The 26,246-nt window shown below is 44.6% G+C and overlaps 1 protein-coding gene across 3 annotated transcripts in view; it reads left to right on the forward strand.

Annotated features, from left to right (window-relative positions):
• Positions 1-19,072, forward strand: part of FAT1 (FAT atypical cadherin 1) — a 92,676-nt gene extending 73,604 nt beyond the window's left edge. For 2 of the 3 annotated variants that reach the window (XM_026033562.1, XM_026033561.1), the window contains 15 exons: positions 260-474; positions 868-1,005; positions 1,315-1,458; positions 2,740-2,937; positions 7,081-7,882; positions 8,831-8,962; positions 9,069-9,232; positions 9,624-10,086; positions 10,651-10,804; positions 11,022-11,132; positions 11,327-11,958; positions 12,203-12,340; positions 14,672-14,731; positions 16,714-16,749; positions 17,685-19,072. In XM_026033562.1, the coding sequence (XP_025889347.1) occupies positions 260-474; positions 868-1,005; positions 1,315-1,458; positions 2,740-2,937; positions 7,081-7,882; positions 8,831-8,962; positions 9,069-9,232; positions 9,624-10,086; positions 10,651-10,804; positions 11,022-11,132; positions 11,327-11,958; positions 12,203-12,340; positions 14,672-14,731; positions 16,714-16,749; positions 17,685-18,301 (4,004 nt within the window). In that variant the 3' untranslated portion in view covers positions 18,302-19,072. The remainder of the gene's footprint in view (positions 1-259; positions 475-867; positions 1,006-1,314; positions 1,459-2,739; positions 2,938-7,080; positions 7,883-8,830; positions 8,963-9,068; positions 9,233-9,623; positions 10,087-10,650; positions 10,805-11,021; positions 11,133-11,326; positions 11,959-12,202; positions 12,341-14,671; positions 14,732-16,713; positions 16,750-17,684) is intronic. The other variant, XM_026033563.1, reaches the window with a different exon arrangement.
• The last annotated feature ends 7,174 nt before the right edge of the window (positions 19,073-26,246 follow it).

Consider the following 26,246-nt stretch of genomic DNA (forward strand, 5'->3'; position numbering starts at 1 on the left):
TTTTTTTTTTAATTTTTCTTCTTTATTAATGAAAAAGAGCCAGGTAGTTTTAAGGTGTGAATCTTGTGTGGTAATGGTGGGAACTTCTAAACCTTTTATTCTGAAGTGTAAAGCCTGATTATATCATGGTTTAGTTCTGCCTTTACAGTGATAAATCAAGTCCTGAAGAAGCTGCTTATTTATCAGTCAAACTGAAAACCTGTAATATGTTCTACTACACACACAATCTCTAATTCTGTTACCATTTTTCCCCTTTTAGGAGCCATTTTTATCATTGAGAACCTGGATTATGAAGTTTCCCATGAGTATTACTTGACAGTAGAAGCCACAGATGGAGGAACACCTTCATTAAGTGATGTGGTAACCGTGAATATTAATGTAACAGATATCAATGACAACACTCCTGTGTTTAGCCAAGACACTTACACTGCAGTAATCAGCGAAGATGCTATCCTTGAACAGTCAGTCATTACGGTAGGTATTCTCATCAGCTTTTCCCTTGAAATACTCTGTTATAGCTATCATTCTTTCAGTCATGGAGGAATAAGTATTAATTTGAAGACATGCATAAATGTGTGGATAAATTTACCACCAAGTGAACTGGAAAAGTTTCAGAACCAGAGACACGATGCGCTTTGGGCAAGCGCGCAGTATGGCGTGGTGTGTATTCAGCTCACGAGAACATGACTTCATTTTCAGAAGGAATTCAGGAAATGAGTTAGGTGGCGAATATTATGATGTTCCTCCTGAGAACTCTGTAATTTTACCGGGTCTGAAACAGCTGTGCTTGTTTTCAGGATGCCTTTATTAGCAACATTAAGAGTGTCTGTCTAGACCTGTTTTAAATGAGCCTGTAATGTCCCGTAGGTTATGGCGGATGATGCCGATGGACCTTCAAACAACCACATTCACTACTCAATTATAGATGGCAATCAGGGAAATCCTTTTACAATTGACCGTACCAGTGGTGAAATAAAAGTGACTAAACTTTTGGACAGAGAAAAAGTAAGTTTGGGATACTTTATGAGCAGTTGGGATTAATCTAGTTATAAGTAATTAAAAGCTTACACATTTTTGGGGGTCATATTTGTAAAGTATTGTTTCAAATATTCCCCAACAAAGTGAAAGCAACTATTTATGGCAGTGTTGAGGGTGTGGGGGGGTCATACTTGGAGATATATACGTTTATGAACTTAAGCCTTACTGGAGATTTGCACAAAAATCTTTCTTTCTCAAAAGAAAAGCTAAGTTTGTTRCTGTTTCTTTGTTCCAGAGTGAATCTGTGGATTGTATTATTTATTTGTTTATTTGCAGATTTCAGGCTACACCTTGACAGTTCAAGCTTCAGATAATGGAAACCCACCCAGACTTAACACGACTACAGTTAATATTGATGTTTCTGATGTAAATGACAATCCACCAGTATTCTCTAAGGGAAACTATAGTGTCATCATCCAGGTAAACTTAAATATAGATGTTAAAGTTTTAGTAATCAAATTAATATTACTTGAGTGTTAAATTTGACTTGAAAAAGTAGACAAATGGTGAAAAGCCTTCATTGCTTCCACTTTATTTTGCTTTACTTCTTTTTAATTACTCAAGATTGTCAGTGARACTGTTTCTCTGAGTTAATGCTGAGAGTTACAGATTCCATACTGTGCAGTCTATTTAGAAACTGYGGTTGCAAGGAGTGTCTGTTCCTTTTCTGGATGTGGTTTGTGTGTGTGTATATGCATTGCATTTGTGTTTATAACGTCCTTAACATCATGCAGCTAGGTTAAAATACTTGATAGTCTGGCTGTTCTGTTAACCATAGAGTTCTGCTTAGAGAAGATGCTTTACCTGCCTCCTRCTGCGATGCAAGTATTCTGCACATAGTTCAGGCTTTGATTCACATTGGCCTCCTCTGGTACCAGAAGCAGCAGAAGCAGGAGGATAGTGTTTCATATTGCTGCATTCTGACTTCAGCTGCAGGACCTGAGCATTAACTTTGTAGAAGTTTACCTGCGTACTTCCCCAAGAACAGAGTATGCTTATTATTGGCAGTCTCTGCAACTGTGAAAGGATAGTCTTTTATTATAATTCATAATAACATTTTAAAATGATAAAAAACGTCAATGCAGTGTAACACAAACGTTCTAGGAAAAAACATTGCGTGTTAGGGGAATGTGTGTGTATCAAATGCATGATAACCTATGTGTATCAAGTGGCTGTGAAACCTCTGGCATCCACAGAATGCAGACTTGAAGAGGTTTTGTGAAATAAATTTTAAAATCTGCCTTTCATGTCTTAACCAGACTGTGGCTGTAGTCAGAACACTAATTAAGGGTGTGGGAGGCAGATGGAGGAGTGTGTTTTTCTAGTCCTCCCAACAAAGGCAATGGATTATTCTTAATAAGTATCTTAGTTAAATTTGAAAGCTGTGATGACTCAGTAATGAATCTGCTGTAACCTTATTTCAGACCATTGGTGAAAAATAAAAAGTTTTAAGGCTGAACTACTTTAGAAAAATGTAAGAGAAAGCTTAAAGAAATACTGCCTTTTACTGTTTCCATCATTATTCACACAGATTAGCATTTTCCTTAAAACAGTATTGTCATTAGGATTTTACTTACACCGGTTAACTGGTTTGATGGTGATTTAATTTTAGTATTTTTTTCCTGTGGTAAAAAAGAAATCATCATCAAGCTCTATCTCTAATTATAACAAAACCACTGCAATCATATTATGCATTTACAGGAAAACAAGCCTATTGGGTTCAGCGTGCTGCAGCTGGTGGTGACGGACAAGGATTCTTCTCACAACGGCCCTCCTTTTCTCTTCACCATCCTGAGTGGAAATGAAGAGGGCACCTTCCAGATCAGCCATCAGGGAGTGCTGACAACTGCGGCAGCCCTGAATCGCAGAGTGAGGGAGCACTACTTGCTTCACGTGAAGGTGGGACACCCTTCCTCTAGCGGGTTAATGCTGTTAGCATAAGTACTAGGTGACTTTCCCAAGCACTCCTAACAGGTTCCCTGCCGTTCCTTGTTACTTGGAGGATAAGCCCTTGTCGATGCGTTGCCAGATCCTGATGTTCCAAGTAGTGATTTGAGGCATGTTCTTTGTGCTGACATCCGCAAAGGCAAAGCCCACTGGCTTAGATGGAAATGTGCACAGATGTAAAAGTGAGCTTGATTTAACTTGTTGTAAGGATGAGTTGTAAGTAAAATGTTAACAGGCTGAGTGTTCTTGATGAGCCCTTCGCTTGTCATGCACGGTGTATTTTTCAGACTATGCATTTGCTACGCTCTACCATCTACCTGGAAAAGCCAGTGTGGCTCCAGGTCCCCTGAGYCCACTTCTGTTGGCTGTAAACTTCCCATTTTTTTCTACTATTGCACTGACCCTTGAAGCTATAAGCTGGTCTACACTGATGCAGCAGAAAAACAGGTATTAAAAGTTGAACAGCAAGGCAGTATTGAAATACTTTTCTGTAGCACAACCTCCTTTTTCACAGCATCTGAAAATTTATTTCTTTTTGTATTTGGGAAAAACCAATGTCWGTGGAACTTTCATGTCTGATTCTGTCAGACAGTGCATTACCCGTGTGGCTTAGATTTTGCRATGGAAAACACAGCATAGAACTCCCAAATAACCCCAGGAGGCTCTTACATGTCTACACGTGTCATTCTTGTGCAGAATAGACCATGTCGCAAAATCAGTCTTACTAGAGAGTGCATACCTGAGGTCTCTTAAAAATATATATAAATAAAATGTAAAAATATTTTTTACCTTATCCTAAGAAAAGTTCAAACTATTGTTGTGGTTGTTTTATTCTTTTTAAATTATATATAAATATAAGTGGTTCTGAATAGTGGGCTTAAGATGGGAAGGCTAAAAATAGCTGGCCTTAATTCTTAAATGTTGCTTYCAGATCATGTATATAAAGTTACCTTCATTTTTACGAGGATTTACAAGAATTTCTCTCTCAATCTCCAAATGGTTCTCTTAGTATCGCAAACAACTTCTGAGTATGCACATACAGAGTTTTAGAGCAACGCTGTCTGTGCCAGTATATACGGAATTCTGTCTGCGTTTGTCATTTACATGAAGTCTCTCTTTTCTTTGTGGCAGGACRCCCCCCACACCTCACGCACACATGCTGTGATTTACTGTTCTGAGTCACGGAAATCTGATATGAGGGGACAGCAGGATAAGAACAGCATAGATGAAAGCTCCCTCTAAGTGTAGTGTAAGGTTTAAGAATTACGATTAAAAAGGAGGCAGAGGAATAAATCATCCTCCTGCTAGCTATTTTCTTCCCACTGATGATCTAATTAGGTGTGGGACAGATTAACCTTCCAGGTGCCTAAGTGCTGTTTCTACTGGCCCTCATGGCCTGCAGGAGGCCCAGCCAGCAGAGCTGGGCTTTGCAGCACTGGCATCGTAGGCTTGCCAGACTCTAGGTACTGATTCTTTAAAGTCACCTGTTCATTTAGGGAGGAAAATCAGGGACTATTTTTSCTAAAATGTTTATGTGCAACTAGTATAACACAAGACTGATCTGTTTTGTTTTATATTTCCTCAAAACAGTAACCGATTTCTCTGTACTTTGCTTCTAGCACATGTTCCTTTGAATGCACGTAGTCAAATGACTCCTGTTCGGGTGAACTGTGATGATGTCTGTGTCGTCCATCATGAGTTAGCTGCACCCTGGCCCTTCCCTGCCCTGTGATCACTTCAGCTCTCTCCTCTTGTGAAGTGCTTTTTCCTAGGGGATGCAAAGGGATGATGGTGGGAGGTGTTGATGGTTGTGGCACCCAGTAGCTGAACATGCATCTTCAAACAAGTTTACTCACTCTGAATAAGAGCTTCTCGGAGGTCACACATTTCATCAAAGTGAACACATCACTGTCATGCTTTGTGTGTGTGTGTGCACTTTACCAACCATACCCAATATTTTTTTTGCCTGTCTAATCCTTTGATTTACAAGTTCCCTGCCTAGATTCTGGCAATATGTCACTGTCTTAATTGTCACTTGTCATCATTTATTATGATAGCTTTTTAAAGTAGTCACAGTGCTCTAGTTTCCTGCTCTCCTGGCTCGGAAAAGCAACATACAGAATAGGAAGGCATCTGAGACTAAAACTAACATTTCCGTATCACAAGACTTCGGTTTCAATGAAATACTTTAAAAATAGGAAATAGGTACCTGTTTTCTTTAGAACAATATTCTTTTCTGCTTCACCTAAAAAAAAAAAAGTTTCTAGATGTTATAGGAAAACATCTTTTAATGTTTACAATATTTTTGTTTCTGCAGCTTTTTCTTGCACCACACAAGTTAGTGGCCAACAGTCATGGCTGATCTCGTGATATAGGGAGTTTTTGTGATTGTTTTTGTCACTGCCATTCACCAGCAGAGCTGCTAGACCCTCCCAGCTTTCACCTCACCTCCTGGGCAGCAGAGCATGAATCTTTCCTTTCCTTTCCTTTACTTTTATCTTTTTAGGGGAAATAAGGATTTTTTTCTCAAAAGCCACCTACATGTGCACGCCACCCGCTCTCGTTTTCAGCCTGCCTTTCTCTGTAAGGGAATAGATGATCCCATAACAAACGTCTCCAGCATTAGTGTGCAGAATCCTGGCCCATGAGTCATGCAGCCTTTTGTGCTGCTCTCCTGAGTGTCTAGTTTAACATCACGGCAGACTTCTAAGTATCTCCACTGTTGAAAAATAGTTTCTCCTGCTGTTCTTTTTTCCTGCTTGTTGTCCATTTGTTACCCCTTCTCTTCCTGTTTGTTTCAGTCATGCCCGTGTTTTTCTTGGGCATTTTTTCTGTAGCTACATTCCCTGCCTTGTTTCCAGACAGAAATCCAGGCAAAACAAACCTTTGCAAACTGGAGCTCACTCTGTCTGCCGTCTGGGCTACTAGAGGTCAGATTTCCAACCATGCCTGTCTTTTGCCCTAAGTAAACCCATGYAACACCATGAGACATGTTACCTTTCTAAGAAAGCTACGCTTATGCACATCCACAGATAATCACATGCTGGGAGCTGTCTCTTTTGTTTGGATTTCTGTGAAAACTCAAAGGAGCTTTTCTTTATAGACCTGTGAGCGCACAGGCTACCTGCAGCTTTAGTAAAGTCATAAAATCTTTTGAACAGTGTCGGGTATCTTCTCCCTTTTCAGTCCTGCATCCCCTCTTGTCGCCCCACACCCGTTCCCCTTTCTTCTAGGCTCACGGTGAATAGGGACATGGGCAAGAGCTCTGCTGGGAGAGCTGGAGGGGAGTCAGGCACTGAGAAGTCGAAAGAAAGCAAGAAAGTGGCAGGAGGAGGAGGGAAGCCTGTCTCTGCTGCTGCTGTCCTCTCTGCATATGACAGGGAGCCCTTTTGTCAAGGAAGGGTGGAGGAGAGRGGACAAGCAGTTAGAAAGGCTTTGAAATTGAAGTAGATGGGCTGATTCTGTCCAAGATAATTACTTTAATTGTCTGAAGCAAATACCATTGCAGGTTGGGTTGGGGCCGGGGTTGTTTTTCTCTCTCCATGATCACAAATCATGAAAGAKAGAATAATTAATTGCAACTTTCTACATGGACGGCGTTCTTTTTGAAGTAGTYTGGCATACCACATTTTAAATTGTCTTTAACAGGCCATCTCCTAATGAYTATGGTGGCGCATGGCGCAGATTTCTAGGGCATGAGTCACTGACTTTATAATGTGTTTCTATGCTTGAAATTTAAAAAAGCTTCAAGCACCCTCTGCTGTCTGAAGTCAGCTACTGTGCTTTTTTTGCTGCATTTGCTGGAAGCATTAGTAGGCTGCCTTGCRTTTCCAGGCATTGGGAACACGGTACCCATTAATACCTGGAAGAAGAGCAAACTTGTCTGTCTGGGTGTGTGCACCTATGCAAGGTTTCTAAATTTCCAATATTAACGCCCTTAGGACCTGTATTTATGACCTTTTATAAAGTAGTTTTTTCTTTATTTAGAAGAAATACACAGTACTACTGCATACAATGCTGCATGCAATACAAATACCTGCAGTAGAATTTGATGAGATAAAATAAATATTTAACATTATCCTCATCTTCCATCAGGTGGCAGACAATGGAAAACCACAGTTGTCATCTTTGACTTACGTTGACATTAGAGTCATTGAGGAAAGCATTTATTCTCCAGCAATTCTACCACTCGAAATCTTTATTACAGCCTTTGGGGAAGAATATTCTGGTGGTGTCATTGGAAAAGTTCATGCGACTGATCAGGATGTTTATGATACCTTGACCTACAGTCTGGACCCCAAAATGGAATCCCTGTTCTCTGTTTCCAGTACTGGTGGCAAGCTAATAGCGCACAAAAAGTTGGATGTAGGACAATACCTCCTAAATGTCACTGTTACGGATGGAAAATTTACAACCTCAGCTGATATTACGGTGCATATCAGACAAATAACGCAGGATTTGCTAAACCACAGCATTGCAATACGCTTTGCAAACCTTGCCCCTGAAGAATTCATTGGTGATTACTGGCGCAATTTCCAGCGGGCTTTGAGAAACGTACTGGGTGTGAGGAGAAACGACATCCAGATTGTTAGTCTGCAGCCTTCTGATCCGCCTTCCAACCTTGACGTCCTCCTGAACATTGAAAGATCTGGCAGCTCTCAGCACCCTATGAGAATTTTGCTCCACAAGATAAACTCTTCTGTGGCTGACCTGGAGGAGATCTTGGGCGTCCGGATAATTGATGTTTTCCATAAGCTTTGTGCAGGCCTAAACTGCCCTTTGAAATTTTGTGAAGAAAAAGTAACAGTAGATGAGAACATCATGTCAACTCACAGCACAGCCCGCCTGAGTTTTGTCACTCCACGTCATCACAGAACAGCAGTTTGTCTCTGCAAAGGTAAGGAGAGCAGGGCCCTTCAGAAGTATGTCCTGGTCTTCACAGCTGTGGAAAATCAAATGTTACAGGACAAAATTGAAGAATGTTCTGTACCCAGCCCTCCACATTTGCCTTGCTCTATTTGGAGTAAGGAACAGTTCTTATGGCCTCCTTTTAAGAATTTACCCAAAATAAGTTTATGGAAGAGGATTGCTTTATAGTTATTACGCTTTCTTTTTCCAYTTCATGAAGTAAGTTCCTTTTGGTTGTCTGTTGAGTGTTGTCAGTCATTTCCAGTCCTCCATGCAGAAAGCTGTAACAAAGCACCCGAATGTTTCCTGGCTTCTGCCTAGGGGAATTTTGCATGTGGCCTTCACCCYGGGCAGGGAATGACACCTTGAGCTGGGAAATGACCACTCACTGAAATATGCAGAAGTATACAGATGATTACTTGGTCTTTGGTTCTTAGGAAAATACTTGTTTTTTATCATAAAGTAACATTAACATTAGTGGTGAAGTTATCAACTCTTAAGTAAATTTTTAAAGCCAGTTCCTTTTCTGTGTCAAACACAGATTCATCTCCTCCTGTCCCTGATCCTCTTTGCCCATGTCTAATATCTACTTGGATATTTTTTCTTGTTTTTAGGGCAAATGACGGTGATGGCAAAGCTTAAAGCACAGCAGCAGTTTCCAGATTGTCCCAGTCCAATTGTTCAGGCATGTTCCCACTGCAGATAATTGTGGCCATCAGTGACTATCTACTCCATTCTTCTAGTCTGGTTTTTTGCTAGTCATTTTCAGTCACCATCAGTTCCCTTTTTTTTTTGTCTGATACTTAGGACTATAATTTGGTTTGGTGCAACCCAAGATTTTTTTTTTTTTTTTGATTTAGCTACTGTACTTAAGTGTCCCCCTCCACAAAACACCATGACTGCCCACAGAAGAGAAATAACACATTTCATTTTACAGAAGGGAGATGCCCTCTGGTGAACAGCATGTGCGAAGGAAACCCCTGCCCTGAAGGCACTGAATGTCTAGGAGATCCGAAGGAAGGAAAATACTCCTGTGTTTGCCATGACAGCAAAACTGGACAGTGTCCCGGTGAGAAATTTAACTCTGAAGCTCTCTGCATAAAACCCTACTGCTCTCTGAAGATTATTTTGGTTCTAGCCCCGTGTTAATCTTCATGCTTCTCTGTTATCTTAAGCACCAGCTGGATCTGCTGTGACATTTACTGGGAGCAGCTACGTGAAATACCGCCTCCTGGAAAGCGAGAACAAGGAGGAGATGAAGCTCACGATGCGGCTTCGCACGTACTCCGCTCACGCCGTGGTTATGTACGCCCGAGGCACGGACTACAGCATCCTGGAGGTACACTAAGGTCTTCCCCTTCACAGCGCTCCCCCCGTCTTATTGTTACCACCAACCTCATTATTTCGAATGCCAATTTAAAAGATTTAATCATACTATTTTGGTAGACCTCTTTTAACTGAGAATTGCCTTTGAAGTAGTTTGTTATGCACCAAGGTGGCAAACTTCTACWGAACTTTTTAATGTGTGAAAAGAATTTGTTTCCTTTAATTAAAAAGCAGTTCTAAATACTGACTTGACTTGAAGTGTTTGCAATATAATATTAGTAAACTGCTCTTTATGAACACCCCTGGCAGACAAAACTTTTGCAGTATTGCATAGTTTGGGGATTTTCACAGGGACTCTCCTAAGCATGTGGTCCAGCTGATGATGGTGATGGTTTCCTCTGCAGATTCACCATGGAAGGCTGCAGTATAAATTTGACTGTGGCAGCGGGCCCGGGATCGTCTCCGTTCAGAGCATCCCGGTTAACGATGGCCAGTGGCATTCGGTTTCCCTTGAAGTGGACGGGAACTACGCACGGCTTGTCCTGGATAGGGTGCACACGGCATCGGGCACCGCGCCGGGGACGCTGCGCACGCTGAACCTCGACAATCACGTGTTCTTTGGGGGCCACATTCGGCAGCAAGGCACGAGGCACGGCAGGAGCCCTCAGGTTTCCAATGGTTTCAGAGGATGTATGGACTCTATTGTGCTCAATGGGCAAGAGCTGCCTCTGAACAGCAAGCCGCGGAATTACGCRCACATGGAAGAGTCCGTAGACGTGGCTCCCGGGTGCTTGCTGACCACCACAGAAGGTTGCTCAAGCAGCCCGTGTCAGAACGGAGGCATCTGCAATGCACTGTCAAATGGAGGTAAGCTCTGCTGCGTTCTGTTCATTTTCTAAGCTGCTTTCCAACTTACTTGCCCTGGAGGGACAAAACCGTGCTGTGAATAAGCTTTCCGTTTCCAGAGAGTGGGGAGGCTGGTTATGAAGCAGGACTGTGCATGCCTGCTCTCCAGGCTCAGCTCTGTGGGCTCTGGAGCAGACAGTGCATGTCAGGAGAAAAAGAAAGAATGAAAAAAAAAAAACAGAAATTAATTCTTTGGTCTTAGCACCTGCAGACCATTCCCTTAGTGTTCTCACTGAAGACTGCTTAATGTCTTTCAACAAAAATTATGAAAACATTCTGMCAAGCTTGAGCTTTGTGAAAAAAATGGAAGTTATGCTTTGATCACACGTAAAGCTTTTCTTCCTTTGTCTTTTAATGAGATGTATCTATTTCTACCCAACCTCCCTCTCTTTAAACTGGTAGGTGGGCAGGGAGAAGTGTAGGAATTGTTTTTGTTTGTTTATTTCCCTTGTTTTTATTTCTGTTTGTTTTGTTTTCAACCAGTAAAGCCATGCAGGYCTTTCAAAAGAGTGTGTTTGATTTCAGGTTACTACTGCAAGTGTCCTCCTCTGTTTATGGGAACTCACTGTGATGTAAGTGTCAACCCATGTGCTTCCAACCCCTGCCTTTACGGTGGGACCTGCATCCCCGTCAGTGACGATTTTATCTGCCAGTGCCGGGGACAGTACACAGGCCAAAGGTAAGTGTTGCTCCGTGGACAAACCAGCACCTCGGAGCCTGGTCTCGAAGCGTAACGCTTCCCCTGTGTTACTTTTTCCTGTTTCCTGCTTTGGAACTTTGAATGTACCTACCGGAATGCTCTGAGGCGATAACATTATCACCTTGAACCCTGTACTACGTACTTACAGTAAGGTCATGGCTGATTTATCTTTTTTCTTTTTTTAAAACCTTTGCAGATGCCAGCTGGGTCCCTATTGCAAAGACAATCCTTGTAAAAACAGTGGCAAGTGTATTGACAGTTTGGATGGGCCTGTTTGCGAGTGTGAAGCAGGCTTCCGTGGAGAAAGGTGGGTAGTGGTACACAGAGATGGTGAATTTTCAACAGCATTATTTAACATTAGGAATCTGACGTGTCGATAAAGAGCAAATTGCCTAGTAACGTACAGCACAGCATATTAAAAACCAACTATTTAGGACTGCTAAGAACAGTAGTGCCCACTGCTGCTTGCTAACCAGCCRTGCTCTGCTCTGCTCCCGGCAGGTGCTTGGCCGACGTGGATGAGTGCGTGGAAAACCCRTGTCTTAACGGCGCCCTCTGCGAGAACACGTACGGCTCCTATCACTGCAACTGCAGCCACGGCTTTGGAGGGAAACACTGTACGGACATTGTTCTGAACAAATACGTTTCAACATCCTGGAACATTAGCTTAGCTGAAGTAATTGGAATTATCGTGTTCGTCGCAGGAATACTCCTGTTAGTTGGGATTTTTGTTATTTGCCGCAAAGTCATTAATAGAAGGAAGAAACAGCAGCCAGAGCCTGAAGACAAGCAACTGGGAGCTACAACAGCTTTCCTGCAAAGACCTTATTTTGATTCAAAACTGAATAAGAACATTTATTCTGACGTCCCACCGCAGGTTCCTGTCCGTCCCATTTCCTACACTCCGAGCATCCCAAGTGACTCCAGGAACAATCTGGACAGGAATTCCTTTGAGGGCTCTGCCATCCCTGAGCACCCAGARTTTAGTACTTTTAACCCAGACTCGGTGCATGGGCATCGAAAAGCTGTCGCTGTTTGCAGTGTGGCACCAAACCTGCCACCTCCACCCCCCTCCAACTCGCCTTCTGACAGCGATTCAATACAGAAGCCCAGCTGGGATTTCGACTATGACAGTAAGAAATGTTTTTATGCTGTTTTCTCCCTATTAACAGTGTATACATGTGGTATAATTCCAGGCTGAGTTCAAAGTCTGTCTGTTAGGTCAAAAAAGACCTTAGAGGGTTAAAAGGTTTTTGAGTCTGATCAGGCCTCATGCTCAGAAAATTTTGTCAGAATGTAGATTTGGGGGTTTATTGGCTCTTAAACCTAGAGTCGATTAATTGGTCCACTTGACACTTGCTGTTTTCTTTCTTTCAGCTAAAGTAGTAGATCTYGATCCCTGCCTTTCAAAAAAGCCTCTGGACGAAAAGACCTCGCATCCTTACAGCGCTCGCGAGAGCCTCTCGGAGGTGCAGTCCCTCAGCTCCTTCCAGTCGGAATCGTGTGATGACAACGGTAGGTAAAGCAGAGCTCCTCGGGCCCCTGCTTGCATTCAGATGGTCACACCTGCTGTATTTGCATCTATCTATGCATCATTGATATCAATAGCTGTTACATAAATCAAGTATATATTAAATAATATGTTATTAATATATTGATGTATTACTTCTATCAATATATATTAATAATAGCTTATTTAATATATATATGCATTTACTTACATAATACCAAAATCTATTACTTTCTTAAGTAAGTGTTTTGCCTGTCTTCTACCTCAAGTTAATTGCTCTGCCTTTACAATTACATGTCTTCACTTTTCTGTTAGAATTTTAACAATGAAAGTGCAGCACAAAGCGTGTGTAGTTGTTCAAAAGTATGTTCAGAGTCAGAATGTTCTTACAGGTTACCAGTAGTTATCAACTTATGGAGGAATACAGTCAATTTAAAATAACTAGCCTCTGCACAAATATAACTTGAGTTTGACTTTGAGCTGTCAGTAGGGCTTTCTGGTGTTACCGTTTCATTTGTTTCCTTTCTTTTCTCCCTCGCTGCGACCTCAGCTCCCATATGGATCAGATCAGTTCTGAGTGAGAGCAGAGTTTAAGGGACTGCTTGTAAGTTTGATTACGTGGGTAATGAAGGAAGTTGCACAAAAAGGAATTCTATTTTAKTAGAACAGTATATTTGGCTTTCACCATGATTAAGATGAATTCATACAGCATTTCATACACTGCAAAAAAGCCAATGTAAAAATAGGAATCTAAACATTTTGATGATGATCCTGGTCCATCAAAATCCATTCAGCATCCTTATTTACCTGATTCTTTTCATAAATTGGAAGGTTTTCATTTTTCCATTGTGATGACAGATGCTTTTATGGTTGATATGCATCTACTTGACTCAGAAACTTTTTGGATATTAAGACTAATTGGACAGAGTTACAGTTGCCTTGCAATTTAATCCACTAAGGTGCTTTGACACTATTCCAATTGCCACTTTTGCCTGTATATGGTAAAAAGGATTTGAAATTCCTGTAGTTTAGAAATAAAGAACGTTCTGCTTCTCACCAAAGCACGGTGGTTCGTTCTTTAATAGCATGAAAAGAAATGCCTGTGTTAATGATTGGTGAAAGTAAAATGGTTGCTTATAATTCTTGTCATTTTATCAATAGACTTGATGTCAACTCTCAACTTTTATTTTCCTGTGGTACTAAGTGTTGTGCGGTACATGTTGTCTCCTCTCCACCCCGTATACCTCATATACCCTTATTGTTATTTCTTGTCATGTACTGATCATAAAACGGGGAGAGGTGATGCAGAAAAACAGACACCAAAGTTAATATACTAAAGCACTACRTCAAGTTAATGAAGAAGTCAGTGACATGACTGGGAGGCTGATGGTCCTGACATGGAATTCTATCCTTAYGGCATGTGCAGCTTTCCAGGGGCTTCAGTGGAAGTTCCTCCCTGAGGCGCTGCTTTCCCTTCCTGCCTTTCTGATCACCACTCCTGCAACAGAGTACATGATACTTAGCTGCTGTTTCCCTAGATGATTCTGTAATATAACATCCTAGAAAACAACTGTAGCATCAGCGACAGTTCCTTCCTCCTTTCCATCCCTCGTTTTGGTAGATTCTGAAGTTTTTAATTTAAAATTTTACCCCTTAACCATGCAAATTGCTTGTTCTTACCTTATCCTATAAAAGTAAATCCTTCTCCCTTCCTGAAGTATGTTGGGAAGCAGAGAACATACAAAAAGTACATTAATTTGGGTTGCTTTTAAATAACAGTACTGCAACCTCAATTTAGCGTGCCATCATTCATAACTTGTTGAGTAAGTCAGTAAAATTCACACCTATTTTTAGCATRTACTTTTCATAGTATTTTAGTTGTGCTTTGGTGAAAGTTTCTTCCCCTGTTTTTTCATTGATTAAAACAACTAGCAGGTGAAAGAGGGCAGCCTGATGAGGTGCCCCACAGCTCCCCTGGCCTTTAGAAGAACAGAGTCCCTTGCTGTCGAGCTGCAGCCGCGGCGAGCCGCACGGGGAGGCCCCCTTGCACAAACCCCCATAAACTCAAGCCCATCTGTGCTTGGGCTTCCTTTGTTTCAGGAGCAGTGATCAGGACTGCTTTGCAATTCTATCATGAAGTCAGGGAGAGATGCATTTTACTTATTTTATACAATTGCTTTCTAGATAGGAAGTACCTATGTATATACACAGATGATCTTGCTTTGTAAAATAGTATTGAACTGCAATCTGCAATAGTTTTGTGTGCTTATATATGCTGTTTGAAGTGATACTAACGATAAGTTTTTTTAACATGCTCCTTTTATACCTTTTACAAGCTTCCATAGTGACTGTAATACACCTTGTCAATGCTGTTGTTGACTCGGTGGAAAAAGAAGGTATCTACATGTTTTCATCTTTATTTACTGCTCTGGCAGAATAATGATCATTTGTCTTCTAGTAATGTAGTCATAGAAGGTGGGAGTTATAAAGGGTTATTTGTGTAGACTTTCTGATAAATTTTACTGAAGTATATATTTAACCTGTATGTATATTCATATTTTGTGTGCTCTGTGACATCTACCTCAGGTTTCAAAGTGTGATTTAAAATTTAAAAATTGCTTAAAGAGAATATGTGCATAAAAAGAATACAACTATTCAGAAAACATTCACATAAGCTCCTCAGGCCCTGCTTTTCTGCATTTCTTAAGTAAGAGGAAGAAAACTGACTTTGTTAAAACTAAGTCCTACTTAAAGTCGCGTTAAGAACGTAACGGTGCTTATAGTAGCTGTGGATTCTCTTTGGTTTGCAGTTTGAAATACATCCTCTATAATGTTTGTAGACATAAAAGTAGGAGCAGACAAATGCAAAGACTTCTGATTACATGAAATATATATATATATATATGCAGCCCCTAGTCCTTGTTGCCAGAAAACCATAATGTACAGTACTTTAAGTCTTTTAATTTGGCCTTTTTGAGAAATATCCAATAACTTATGCAATTTTCTGAAGTTGACAAATGACTGAGGCAGCTCTTCAGACAAAATTAAAAGCTTTGTTCAGTGCTTTAGAATCTCTGTAAGATAACTATATGCAACTATTTTAGCTGTTTCAAAATATACATAAAGGACAGAGAGGCTAAGGATGTACCGCTGCACTGCTGCTGCCTATTCCATGCACAGGAAGCACTTCCCAAAGTATCTTTTTGCCCCCCAACCTGGTCCTGGTGTGAGCAGCAGGGCTGGTCGCTCGGCCCCGGCGCCGCTGGTCTCTTGCTCTCGTCTCCCCGAGGAGACYGGGGCTCTGGGGCTGGGCTGATCCCAGTGCATCCCAGAGCGGGCGGCAGCCGGACTCGCTCCTGCCGTCCCGCTCCCGGAATGAGGCCGCGGCGTTGGGGAACTCCGAGCACGCCGGGAAGGAGCAAGGGGCTGCGGGATCTGCTGCTGGGTTTAGGCTGAGCTGCTTCGCCTCCAAGCAGAGGCCCTGCCAACAGCTGCCCCTTTCTGGGCAAAAAGGCTGTAAAAAGCCAGGCTACCCTCTCTGCCCTGTTACTTCTGCTTTTTGCTGACCAGTTTCCCCAGAAAAATGCATAGTTCTGCTTTCCAAGCAGGCTTGTGGTTAAGAAACTGCCCTAGAGGTGAGACCAGAGATGTTTTAACAATCTGAAATCGTAGAGACTAAAGGATAGATATTTCCATGAGTATGGACAGGATTTTTTATTGGCTGGCTAGGTAAGCAGAAAAAAAGAAAAAAGTGGAGTCACCCCTGACTCTGTGCAGTCTTCTGAAAATAGATAAGAGCATCAAATCTTAGGAGAAGGTGCTGGGATTAGGATGAGCTTGTCTCCATAAATCCCTGCAAGGAGAAACAAGAAAGGTGCAAGGTTGATCAAACAACAGGGCAGTGCTCTGCTGAGCCAGGGTGCTCTGCTGAGGCAGCTGGGGCTCCTAAAGCCACTTCCCAAGTGCTGAGACACCAGAAAYGCTACTAGGTTCAGCCCGCCGTAGAAAACCAAGGGGCTGCAAGCAAAGAGAACAGCCAGAGCCAGGCCTGTCAAAGCTTCTTAACAGAACTAAGGCCTGAAACTCACTGAAATGGGGACTTGAGCCCTCTACGGCCTGGAGGTTTCGCCACCCCCACCGTTAATGGGGGTCACTCTCCCTGCTCCAGTTCAAGCCTAACAAGGAAGGAGCCCAGGAGAAGGGGAGGGCCCCCTCAGCAGTGCCAAAGCCCACAGTGAGGCCGCAGGCTGCCAAAGGCAGCCAGAAGCAGCCCCTGTGTCAGGGACAGGATGTTTGTCTTCACCGCGGTTCTCCTGTTTGAGTCCTAACTACAACATTTTTCTCCCTTTCTTTTTTCTTCTCATTCTGCCACCTAAAGAATCTTTTGCTGTTCCTGACCTCAGCAATTCAAGAGGTGACTTCTGCATGCGGTTCATTGATAATCACCAAAATATTTCTGCTAATACTTGGTTTTAACACAGACTTACTACAAATGGTTTGCTGTGCATTTGTGTGCAGTGATTCTGCTTTACTGTTTGTTTGTGCCACGCCTGTATTTTCCTTGTAGCAAGTAAAACCAAGGTGTTTTTGAGAAGCTTAGGCTTCCATTCAGTGACAAGTAGAGCAGCAAGGACTTACTCTAGGGAAGTCTGTAAAAACCAGGCAGGTTCTGTCATCTATGCATGATTACGCTCCATTTTGCTCTTTGTTGTATCTGAATGCGGAATGTCTTTACTAATAAGTCAATGAGTTGGTCTGGGTAGGGAAGCCTTGYGAGATGCCAGCTACGGAGAGCTAAGCGTGGTTTGTGACGTTAATGTCGCCCATTAGCTAAGTGGTAGCATCACTTTAAAYATTCTAGATAGCTGCCAGAGGAGACCCTGCTTCTTAGGGGGAGGAGGAGTAAGGTTCATGGCTGTTTCATATATTCTTAAGAAAAGGCAGCTGGTGTTGCCCTAACTGTAATTACTCAGTAACTGAGTGTAAGAGTTCAGCTGCGTGGGGGAAGCTGATCCTTGCTACCCAGGGCCAGTCCTGTACCGTTAGGTATTGCCACAGCACGTGCCATAGGTGGCCCACAGCTCCTCCCCTGCTAGCTGAGATGGCTGGAAAAACCACAGGAGTTGCAGTGTGAATGACGCAGTGTCTAACGCATGGCCTGGCGTGCAGTTGTGTTGTGGGGAATGTCCTCTGTGGAACCGGGACAAATTGCACCCTAATTAACAAGTCGTGTCCTAATCACAGGCGATTGCTTTGTCTTAAAACATGTGTTGACTTCTTAGCTCAGCTTGGTGAGAGGACACGCTGCTAATACTACTTTTCTTTTTTTAAAAAAAAATCATCTTTCAGGTTATCACTGGGATACATCAGACTGGATGCCAAGCGTCCAACTGCCAGGTATCCAGGAGTATCCAAACTACGAGGTGGTTGAGGAGGCAGCTCCCCTCTACACCGACCCAAACGCCCTCGATACGGACTATTACCCCGGCGGTTACGACATCGAGAGCGACTTCCCGCCCCCRCCCGACGACTTCCCCGCTCCCGACGAGCTCCCGCCCTTGCCCCCCGAATACAGCGACCAGTTTGAGTCCATCCAGCCGCCCAGAGACATGCCGGCCGCGGGGAGCCTCGCGTCCTCCACGAGGAGCAGGCAGAGGTTCCACCTCAACCAGTACCTGCCCCACCACTACCCCGCGGACATGTCGGAGCCGCAGAGCGCGAGCGGCGCCTACCGAGAACCTTTCGCTGCTCCCTACGCGCCGGGCTACGGCAGGGAGCTGGAGGCGCCCGCCGCCGACAGCGTCTCCGTGTCCGCCTACGCCTCCACGGCGTCCTGCTCCGACGTGTCAGCCTGCTGCGAGATGGAGTCCGAGGTCATGATGAGTGACTATGAGAGCGGAGACGACGGGCATTTCGAAGACGTGAAAATCCCTCCGCTCGATTCCCAGCAACATACGGAAGTCTGACACTCACACGCAACAAAAGTGCCTGGACTTAACGAACTCTCTCAATGCTAGAACAACCTTCAAGAGCTTTTCTTATTTCCTTCCTTTGGTTTTTTTTTTTCCTCTCCAGCCACAGCGAATGCTAAACTGCCCTGGCTGCACTGGGTCATGCAGCTCCTTTCACTAAATCAGCCTATTTCCAGGTGCTGACCTACTGTAATTGGAGAGCACCAACATTTCCATTGGCTGTGCCATTTCTCATCATGTCTTTTGTACTTACATTGTCTATGTTAAAAGAAACACATACACCTTCTCCATGTTTGCATGATGCATATATTTATATAGTTCTAATGCAAATATAATTTTCTCCTACTTTTTGTAAATGTTATGTACAGTTTGATTTTAATAGTTTTAACTAGATTTTTGTAGATATTTTGTGAATTTGTTTTCCACTGAAATTAGTGGTGTTAGTGTGCCATTAAAGACTTGCACCCTGACTTACTATAATCAGGGCATCACTGTATGTATTCCTCCCTCTCCAAAACTAAGGTTGGACATTTCATTATGAAGCAGAAATCAACTATCTACACAATTCCAATTGTACATAGGGTAGGTCTGATATTTTTCTGGGTCAGCTATATGGAAATGTCTTAAATGGGTTGCTGTATTTGAGAACTGTAAACATTTTTTTCCCTTCCTGGAAAGTGTGTTGAGGACCCTCTGCATACCAGTTCAGAACCAAAACCACCCTGACACAGTTTTTATAGTGTCTGTATATTTGTGATCCAATGGTCTTGTAAAGGTTTTTACTGAAAACTACCATTAGCCAGTCTTTCTTACTGACAATAAATTATTAATAAAAGCCTTTAGCTTGGCTCTGTGTCTCTGTCCCGGGTGCTACAGGCGAGGACACCTGCAGCGCAGCGTTTCCGGGCGCACTGGGCGCGCGGCGCCCGCCTCGCGCGGCGCGGCCCGGCCGCACGTGCTCACTAGATGGCAGCGTGTGTCTGCTTTGCAGCGGGCAGCGCGGCCACCTTGAACAGACATGGACGGGTAGCAAACCTCAGCAGCCTTCCCAAGAGCTTGCAGTTTTCTTTAAACGTGTAACCCAGCTCTCTAAAGGGCTGAGGGGTTGTTCCAAAGTCCCCCTAGAAAAGACAGCTTTGAAAGCCATTCATTTGGAAAAGTAATTTTTCTTTCTTCATCACCCAAGCAGTGATTTTCACGAATATTTGCCCTCATTGTACACTTTTCTGCTGAAATGCCTGTGATTATTTTTGAGGTGATTATATTTCAATTGCAGTTTCTTGCCCTGACCTGAATTTCTAGGGTGAACTTCAAGTCAGACCCAGACCCAGTTTGCCTGGATGCTGCTCAGCTATTTTCCCAATTAGACCAGAGCAAAGCCGCAGAGTTTTATAATCTAAAATTCTTACACTGAAGGAGTGGGACAGATAGACGCCCCCTTACCTCCTGCACGTGAAGGATGGGCTGCAGTTCTGAAGAGGTCCCCAGCAGCTCTGTGTCTTTCTCATTTCAAACCCACATCCCTTTCTTTTCTKACTGTCTCAGAAAACTCCATAGCCTGGAAAGATTTTTTWAAAAAGTAAAAAATGAGATTTTTCAGGCGTGAGAATCAATTTAACAGAGGCCAGCATCATTTTTCAACTGGAATGACTCATGGTAAAGGTATTTGCAGAGAAGACTTATCTTTCTTCATCATACTTGTAAAGCAGTAACTTAAGGTGAATGTGGACCTGAGTTAAAACAATGGAATGAGATTCAAGTCTCATTTTTTTAGCAGGGCAAGATATTTTTCTGCTTACTCCCAGTTCTTCAGTAGTTTTGACCATATCATTAGYAGGGAACACACAGCAACAACATGGAAGTGCACTGGAAACGATGCATCTAGGAGGCAGTTCAGCTATATTGYGACTAGGACAGAGTTTCCTGCCTGAGAAAGACTAATCCGCGCATTGCTCTGCACAGACCAAGCTGGCTCACGAGTTACCTTATCTGCAAGGAGCAGAGCACCCTTTCCCCAGCCCCCAGAAGGGTGCTGCTCAGCAGCACCCCGGCTACGCTCTGCAGCGGACACCACGAAGGCGCCTGCCCAACAACCGGGCAGCGTCTGTGAGAGCGCCAGGCAGCTCCAGGCTGCAGCAGCGGGGCCCGAGCCCCAGCGCCCAGAGCGGCCCGGCCTGTTCAACAGGCCCTGCGCTGCAGAGCGGGCGCCGCCGCGGCCCCCACGGGYGCCTTGGAGCCTCCCCCTGCCCCCAGGAGCCGCCGCATCCGCCCGCGCCGGCCGATGCTTCCCGGGCCGTGAGGACACTGGTAAGAAATGACCAGCAGTGGCTGAGAGGGATCCAACAGCGCCGACCACGCAATGGGATCTGGGAGGCAAACGCTGCACGCAGGTAACACCCTGCACTGCAGTCACCTGGCCAGGTCCTCCGAGCTGCTGCAAAACTAGGAGCACTTGGAAAAAGCTGTTTTCCTTAACTGCCCTTATGCAGACACCGGKGTCACAGGTAAAGCACTTTTCCCAAGCTGGCATAGGTGGAACTGGCAGCAGGAAGGTGCAGATGTAAACATGTGGATCCCACATTTTGTCTCCTGGGCTTCCCCACTTGCCTTGCTCTGGACTGCTAACCATCAGGACAGAAGACTAGATCAAGGAAAGAAGTTCCTTGTACCTTAATTCCTAGTGGTTGATACCACTTTACTAACCTGCCTTGGGGTCAGATGAGTTGCTGCTCTAATTACACAGAAGGCAAACGAGGAACAAGTAGGATCCCTCTTTTAGTAGCCATTGAATTAGCTTAACTCCATCAAAGCACATCCTCRCTCTGTCCCCTTGTCCAGACTTGCTGCCACATGCAGCCTAGTTCCTGCCCATAGTTTCAGCCCCCATTATAGTGGGGGTAGGAGAGGAAAGGGGAAGATCTCYTCCCATCTGCTTTCTAAGGCTCTCAGCTGACTCGGTAGCCCCATGGAAGTTCTGCATCCCATGCTGCCTTCCAATGCTCCTGCCAGGTCCTGGCGGAGGCAATCCTAGAGGTCCTACATCCACATTTGGGAATGTACCCCCTGAGGACACTGCAAGGTTCACTACCTGCCCCATTCCCATCTTATGCTTCCCGGTATAAGGGAAATCTAAAAAAAAAAAAAATTAAAAACTACAAAACTTTGAATTGTTTCAGCACAGTTGCCTGCCATACACTGTTCCTATCCAGAACTGATATTTAAGCCCTGGTTTACTGAGAGAGACACTATCCATACCACACTTTGCAGCAGAGCCTGAAAGTCAAACTTTGCAAGACATGAAGCACATCTGGAGCRAAGAGTAAAAATGCAGATTGCCACCGATAACCGTGTGCGTAAAATCCACAACACTGCAAAATTCTACATATATCCACAAATATCCACAATATTCCCAAATTAACTCTTGTACAACACATTAATGGTATAGAAGTGCCAGAACACAGGCAGATGTTTCCATTTAATAACTAAAACTAGTTATTTTTCCCCACAGAACCTTTGCATTCCCCACATGCCTGTGCCCTATGAGACTGGTACAACGTATTCAAGCAAGYGCATTGCAAGACATACCTATGGTGCCACGATGAGCACTGAGGCAGTGAGGCTAAACAGGCTCTAAGCAAGAGCAGAAATTGCCTCTTCCTACCCGCTCAGTGTCACGCTGAGGTCCTGCTTTGCCCTTTAGAGATCCCTGGGGGAAGCTTCAGGAGGGTCAGGCTCTGGTTTGCCCGGTCAAGCTGATGTGCTGCAGAGCAGTGGAACCCACAGCGGGGTGGACAGGAAGGCGGCTGCACCAGCAGCAGCACAAAGTCCAGCTGCCCACTCACTGTCTCCCCTGCACAGAAYTGTTCTGGGCCCTCCTGTTTAAGATCTTGATTAATGACTATTCTTGATGGGCTGGAGAAACAGGCCTGCAGGGACCTCATGCAGCTCAAAGAAGAGGAGCGCAAAGCCCTGCACAAGGGAGCAATAACCCCAGCCCCAGCTGGAAGGCAAAATTGCAGAGAAGAGCCTGGTGGACAAGGTGACCATGCCAACAAGGCAAAGAAGGGCTTTGGCAAAGGGCACCCCAGGCTGCTCAAGGAGCAGGGCCGCACACCCAGGCAGGTGGCAGCACARGAGACCCGCACCCAGGGGCCACAACCCTGGGAACTGCTCAGGATTTCGCATTGAGCAGCTCCGCGCCGAGCAGGAGCGGCTGCTATTCCCGGTAGCAAAGCCTTTGCCCGAGGATCCCTGCACATCAGAGCAGAGCTGCTCGGCGCGGGCAGCCACGAGGTAGGCGCTTACGGGGCTTTTTATAGCGCTCGCCAGTTTTTAGGATCAAACGGCTTTCAAGCCCACACAATCCTTCATAAAAATACTAAAGGGATGGAGAAGTCCCCATTAAAGCAAGCGAGCTGAAACAGGCTGGTTCTTAGCAGCTCTGCTCTTCCTTCTGCAGCTGGAGACGAATAAAAAAATCAGAGCGGCGCAGTTTTATATGCAGCATAGCTGCAGAGAAGGAAAATTAGGTCTCTGCTTTGGTCTTGGGTACTGAGGGGGAGAGAATTTTAAGAGAAAGGCTGTCGGAATCACTTGCTCCTCAGGCGACACCAACAAATCCCTGAACTTCCTGATAATCAGAAGCTAATGGGATATCAGCGCCCATTTGCTAGCTCTGGTCTTCAAAACCCTTCTAATTGTAGCGCCCCGTTAATAAACCCTCAACACACACAAAAATGAGGCCTTTGCAGTCACAGGAGCCAAGAGGGAATAACAGGAAGGATGTGAGATGACGAACATTAGAACAAGAGGCAAGTTTTCCTGCAGCAGGGCACCCGAGCCGGGCCCCGTTTCACCCAGGGCCCCTCCAGGCCTTGTGCTGCAGCTGCTCAGCCCTCAGTTCCCCGGGATCCCCACACGTGTGGGGTAAGCGCACGCAAACGTCTCACGTTTAAATAATGAGTGTTTGCCAGTSACCACCCACAAAGAGAGCAAGAAAACTACCCGGGTTTTACACAGCACCACACACCAGATCATAGCGGGGAAAATCTGACTTGGGGGTTTGCTGGGAGAAAAAAAAAGGTAAAAAAGCACTAGATACAGAGAATCAGGTTAAAAATCACTAGTCTGATAAGCGACTCAGTGCTACTCAGTGTGGGTTAAGGGTCCAGTTTACCGGGCACAAACTTCTTGAGGGTGCCAGTCTAAACAGATAGTACATAACATCTGAGGCTTCTCTGCAAGAACATCCCCAACTTTCATGAAATACAGGGTTTTTTGGACCAAATAATCTGACATGCACTAAGGAGCCCCTCAAACATGAACTCAAATATTAGGAATCTCAAGAGAATAAGTTGAAGTTTGGGTTTTACACAACAAGCTTAACACTACAACTAGAAAGACTATTATAAGTGTGTCTAGTTGGTTTTGACTGACAAATACTGTTCGACTCAATAAGACAGAAGAACTAAAATATTTCAAAAACAACAATTTCTTAAAAAACTATTCCTAGAATTAAGTGCAACATTGGCTATCAGTTTCCCCACAAATCCTTTACCAAGGCAGAAAAAGCTGATGAATAAGTAGTTTTATTTCTGATTGCATCAGGAACCAGCTAACATTTCTGCACCGATGACTAGGAAAGCAACCCTAAGCAAACGATTCACAGGACTGAGCTATCCACCTTTTCCACAAAGATCCAGGAGCAGCAAGGAGAGCAAGGGGCAAAGAGAAGCAGGATAAAGTCCAGCTTTCCTGAGCTCTAGTTTAATTTTAGCTGCCAACTGCACTACAGATAATTCAGAAGACTTAGTCTTGCATGCAGGGGTGCTCTTTCATTTACAGAGGGACTCACGGAGAATACAATGAATGGAAAAAGAAAACAAACAAACAAAAAAAAAAGCCATAAGGAAGAGCAGAATTGGAACAGGAATGTCCTCCTGCTGCTGCTGTTACCCCTCTCCCTGGGCTGGCTTCCCTGCATGACCCAACACAGGGCCCTGAGCAACCTCAGGCTTTACCAGAGAGCAGCTGCTCGAAGAGCACGTTCTGCCAAACCCGCACTAGCCACCAAGGGCAATAAATCACCACCAGCAAAACTTGCTGATTTTCATTTTCTACTTGTCAGCTCCAAGGGTGCTGGAAGAAATTTGGTCCAAGACTATTTTAGGAGGGTACASGCTGTGAACAGAGTGTCAGTCATGAGCCCGTCCAAGGAACAAGCCGGGGATCCTTGGTGTTTGTCAATGCTTTGCCATCAAGAACAAACAACTTCGCTGGGCTCCAATTCACTTTTCCAATTTGCATCGCTAAGCAGAGGGGAAGATCAGCAGAAAGTGCTACTTTAATGTGGTGTCAGAAACAGGAAAGAGGCCAAGCAGAAGCTCCATGCCATTTTACAGTAGCAATGTGCATTTGCTGTTTGGGGAGCAGGATAAAAGGTACCTGGTAAAACAGTTCTGAGCAGGAGCATTACACTAAGATGGCCATGGAGCTCCATGCTACTAGCATTGCTCTCTTTGCTTGGGGCTGTGCCCCTTTGTCTGCTTTTACAGCAACACAGCAGCTGCAGTGCATGAGGTCAAACCTGTCGTAGGACAACTGTCCACAGCAGGATTARATGAAGATTCCAGCTTTGATGACTGAACGGATCTTCACCACGGAGTACGTGTCTGAAAAGGAAAAGAAAGATTGACTCCAAAAGTGACCCAAAAGGCTGGGCTGAAAACCAGGCCCTTCTCTTACTGTCACAAGTGGATGTAGAGATGCTTAATTATTAGAACAAAAGCTTTGGCACGAGGTTAGGGAGAAAATGCAGCTAAATAGTACATTAGCTGGCAACGTTTCAATAACACCTTTCTGCCGAGCCGCTTTTCAGAAGTGACTTCCACAGAGGGTAAGCGCCGCAGCGAAGTGAACTCCCTCCCTGGAAGCAGAAACACGTGTTTGTCAAGGTCAGCCAGTCGCTGCAGCCCTCCTCAAGCACGACCCTCTCCAGAAGCGCCGCTCCAGGCCCCGCAGCAGCACCGGAGCCAGACGGAGCCAGAGCCCCTTCCAAGAGGGCAGCTCGTCACGGCAGAGCCATTCCCGACCTTTCTTCCTGCCCTTGCCACACGCCAGCTCCCAGATTAACAAGTCCTGCTTAYGGCTCCCCGTGCAAGAGCCCGACTCCCTCCTGCTGAACCCCAYGGCATCGGCACCACGGCCAGAGAAGGGAGGACAAAGCCACCAATGGCTTTCGGTTATACCCCCCACGATATCATTTATGGTGGCACTTAATGCATCCAACCTGATGCTGGATTTCCTTCCAGCTTGGGCTGTCAGCGACTCCTTCACTGGAGAAAACAGCCCAAGACCAAACAACTCGGGAAGTCACCTTTTGTGGTAGCCAAAGCTCACTGAGCAATGGTGTATTGAAGAGTCAGGCTTCAATAAGGCAACAATAACGTGATAAAGTTAAATATAACATCTTTGTCCGAGCATTGAAAGCCACAGCTTCCTACTGCCACGCTCACACACCCACGGCAGCCACACAAAGGCCAGCAGCCTCAGAGAGAGCAGCCTGAGAGGCAGCCCCACGGGTAACTCCTCGCAGGCAGCGCAGACACCAGAGCAGCAGCTCGCAGCAACCTCACATCATTAACCCAAACAAGGCTGGAAACACAAAGGGGAACAGGCAGCGTAAAACAAGGAATTTCAGCCATAAGGAATTCCTCAGGAAGCTGGACTTGTATCCAGGTACTCCAGGTATTGCTCAAATATGGGTGGCATTGGGACTGTGGTACCGCAGGAACGCAGCTTCGTCCCCTAGAATTTGAGCACCAGAGAAGTCACTCACACAGGAAAACCCTTGTGTAGGCTTGGTAATGGCAGTTTTAAATCTTAAAAGAAGAGAAAGAGGAAAAAGTCACCTCTAGCAGTCTATCTCACAACTTACTAG

This window comes from Nothoprocta perdicaria, unplaced genomic scaffold, assembly GCF_003342845.1.
Source record: "Nothoprocta perdicaria isolate Ctin4 unplaced genomic scaffold, notPer1 scaffold_13, whole genome shotgun sequence".
Classification (NCBI taxonomy): Eukaryota; Metazoa; Chordata; class Aves; order Tinamiformes; family Tinamidae; genus Nothoprocta; species Nothoprocta perdicaria.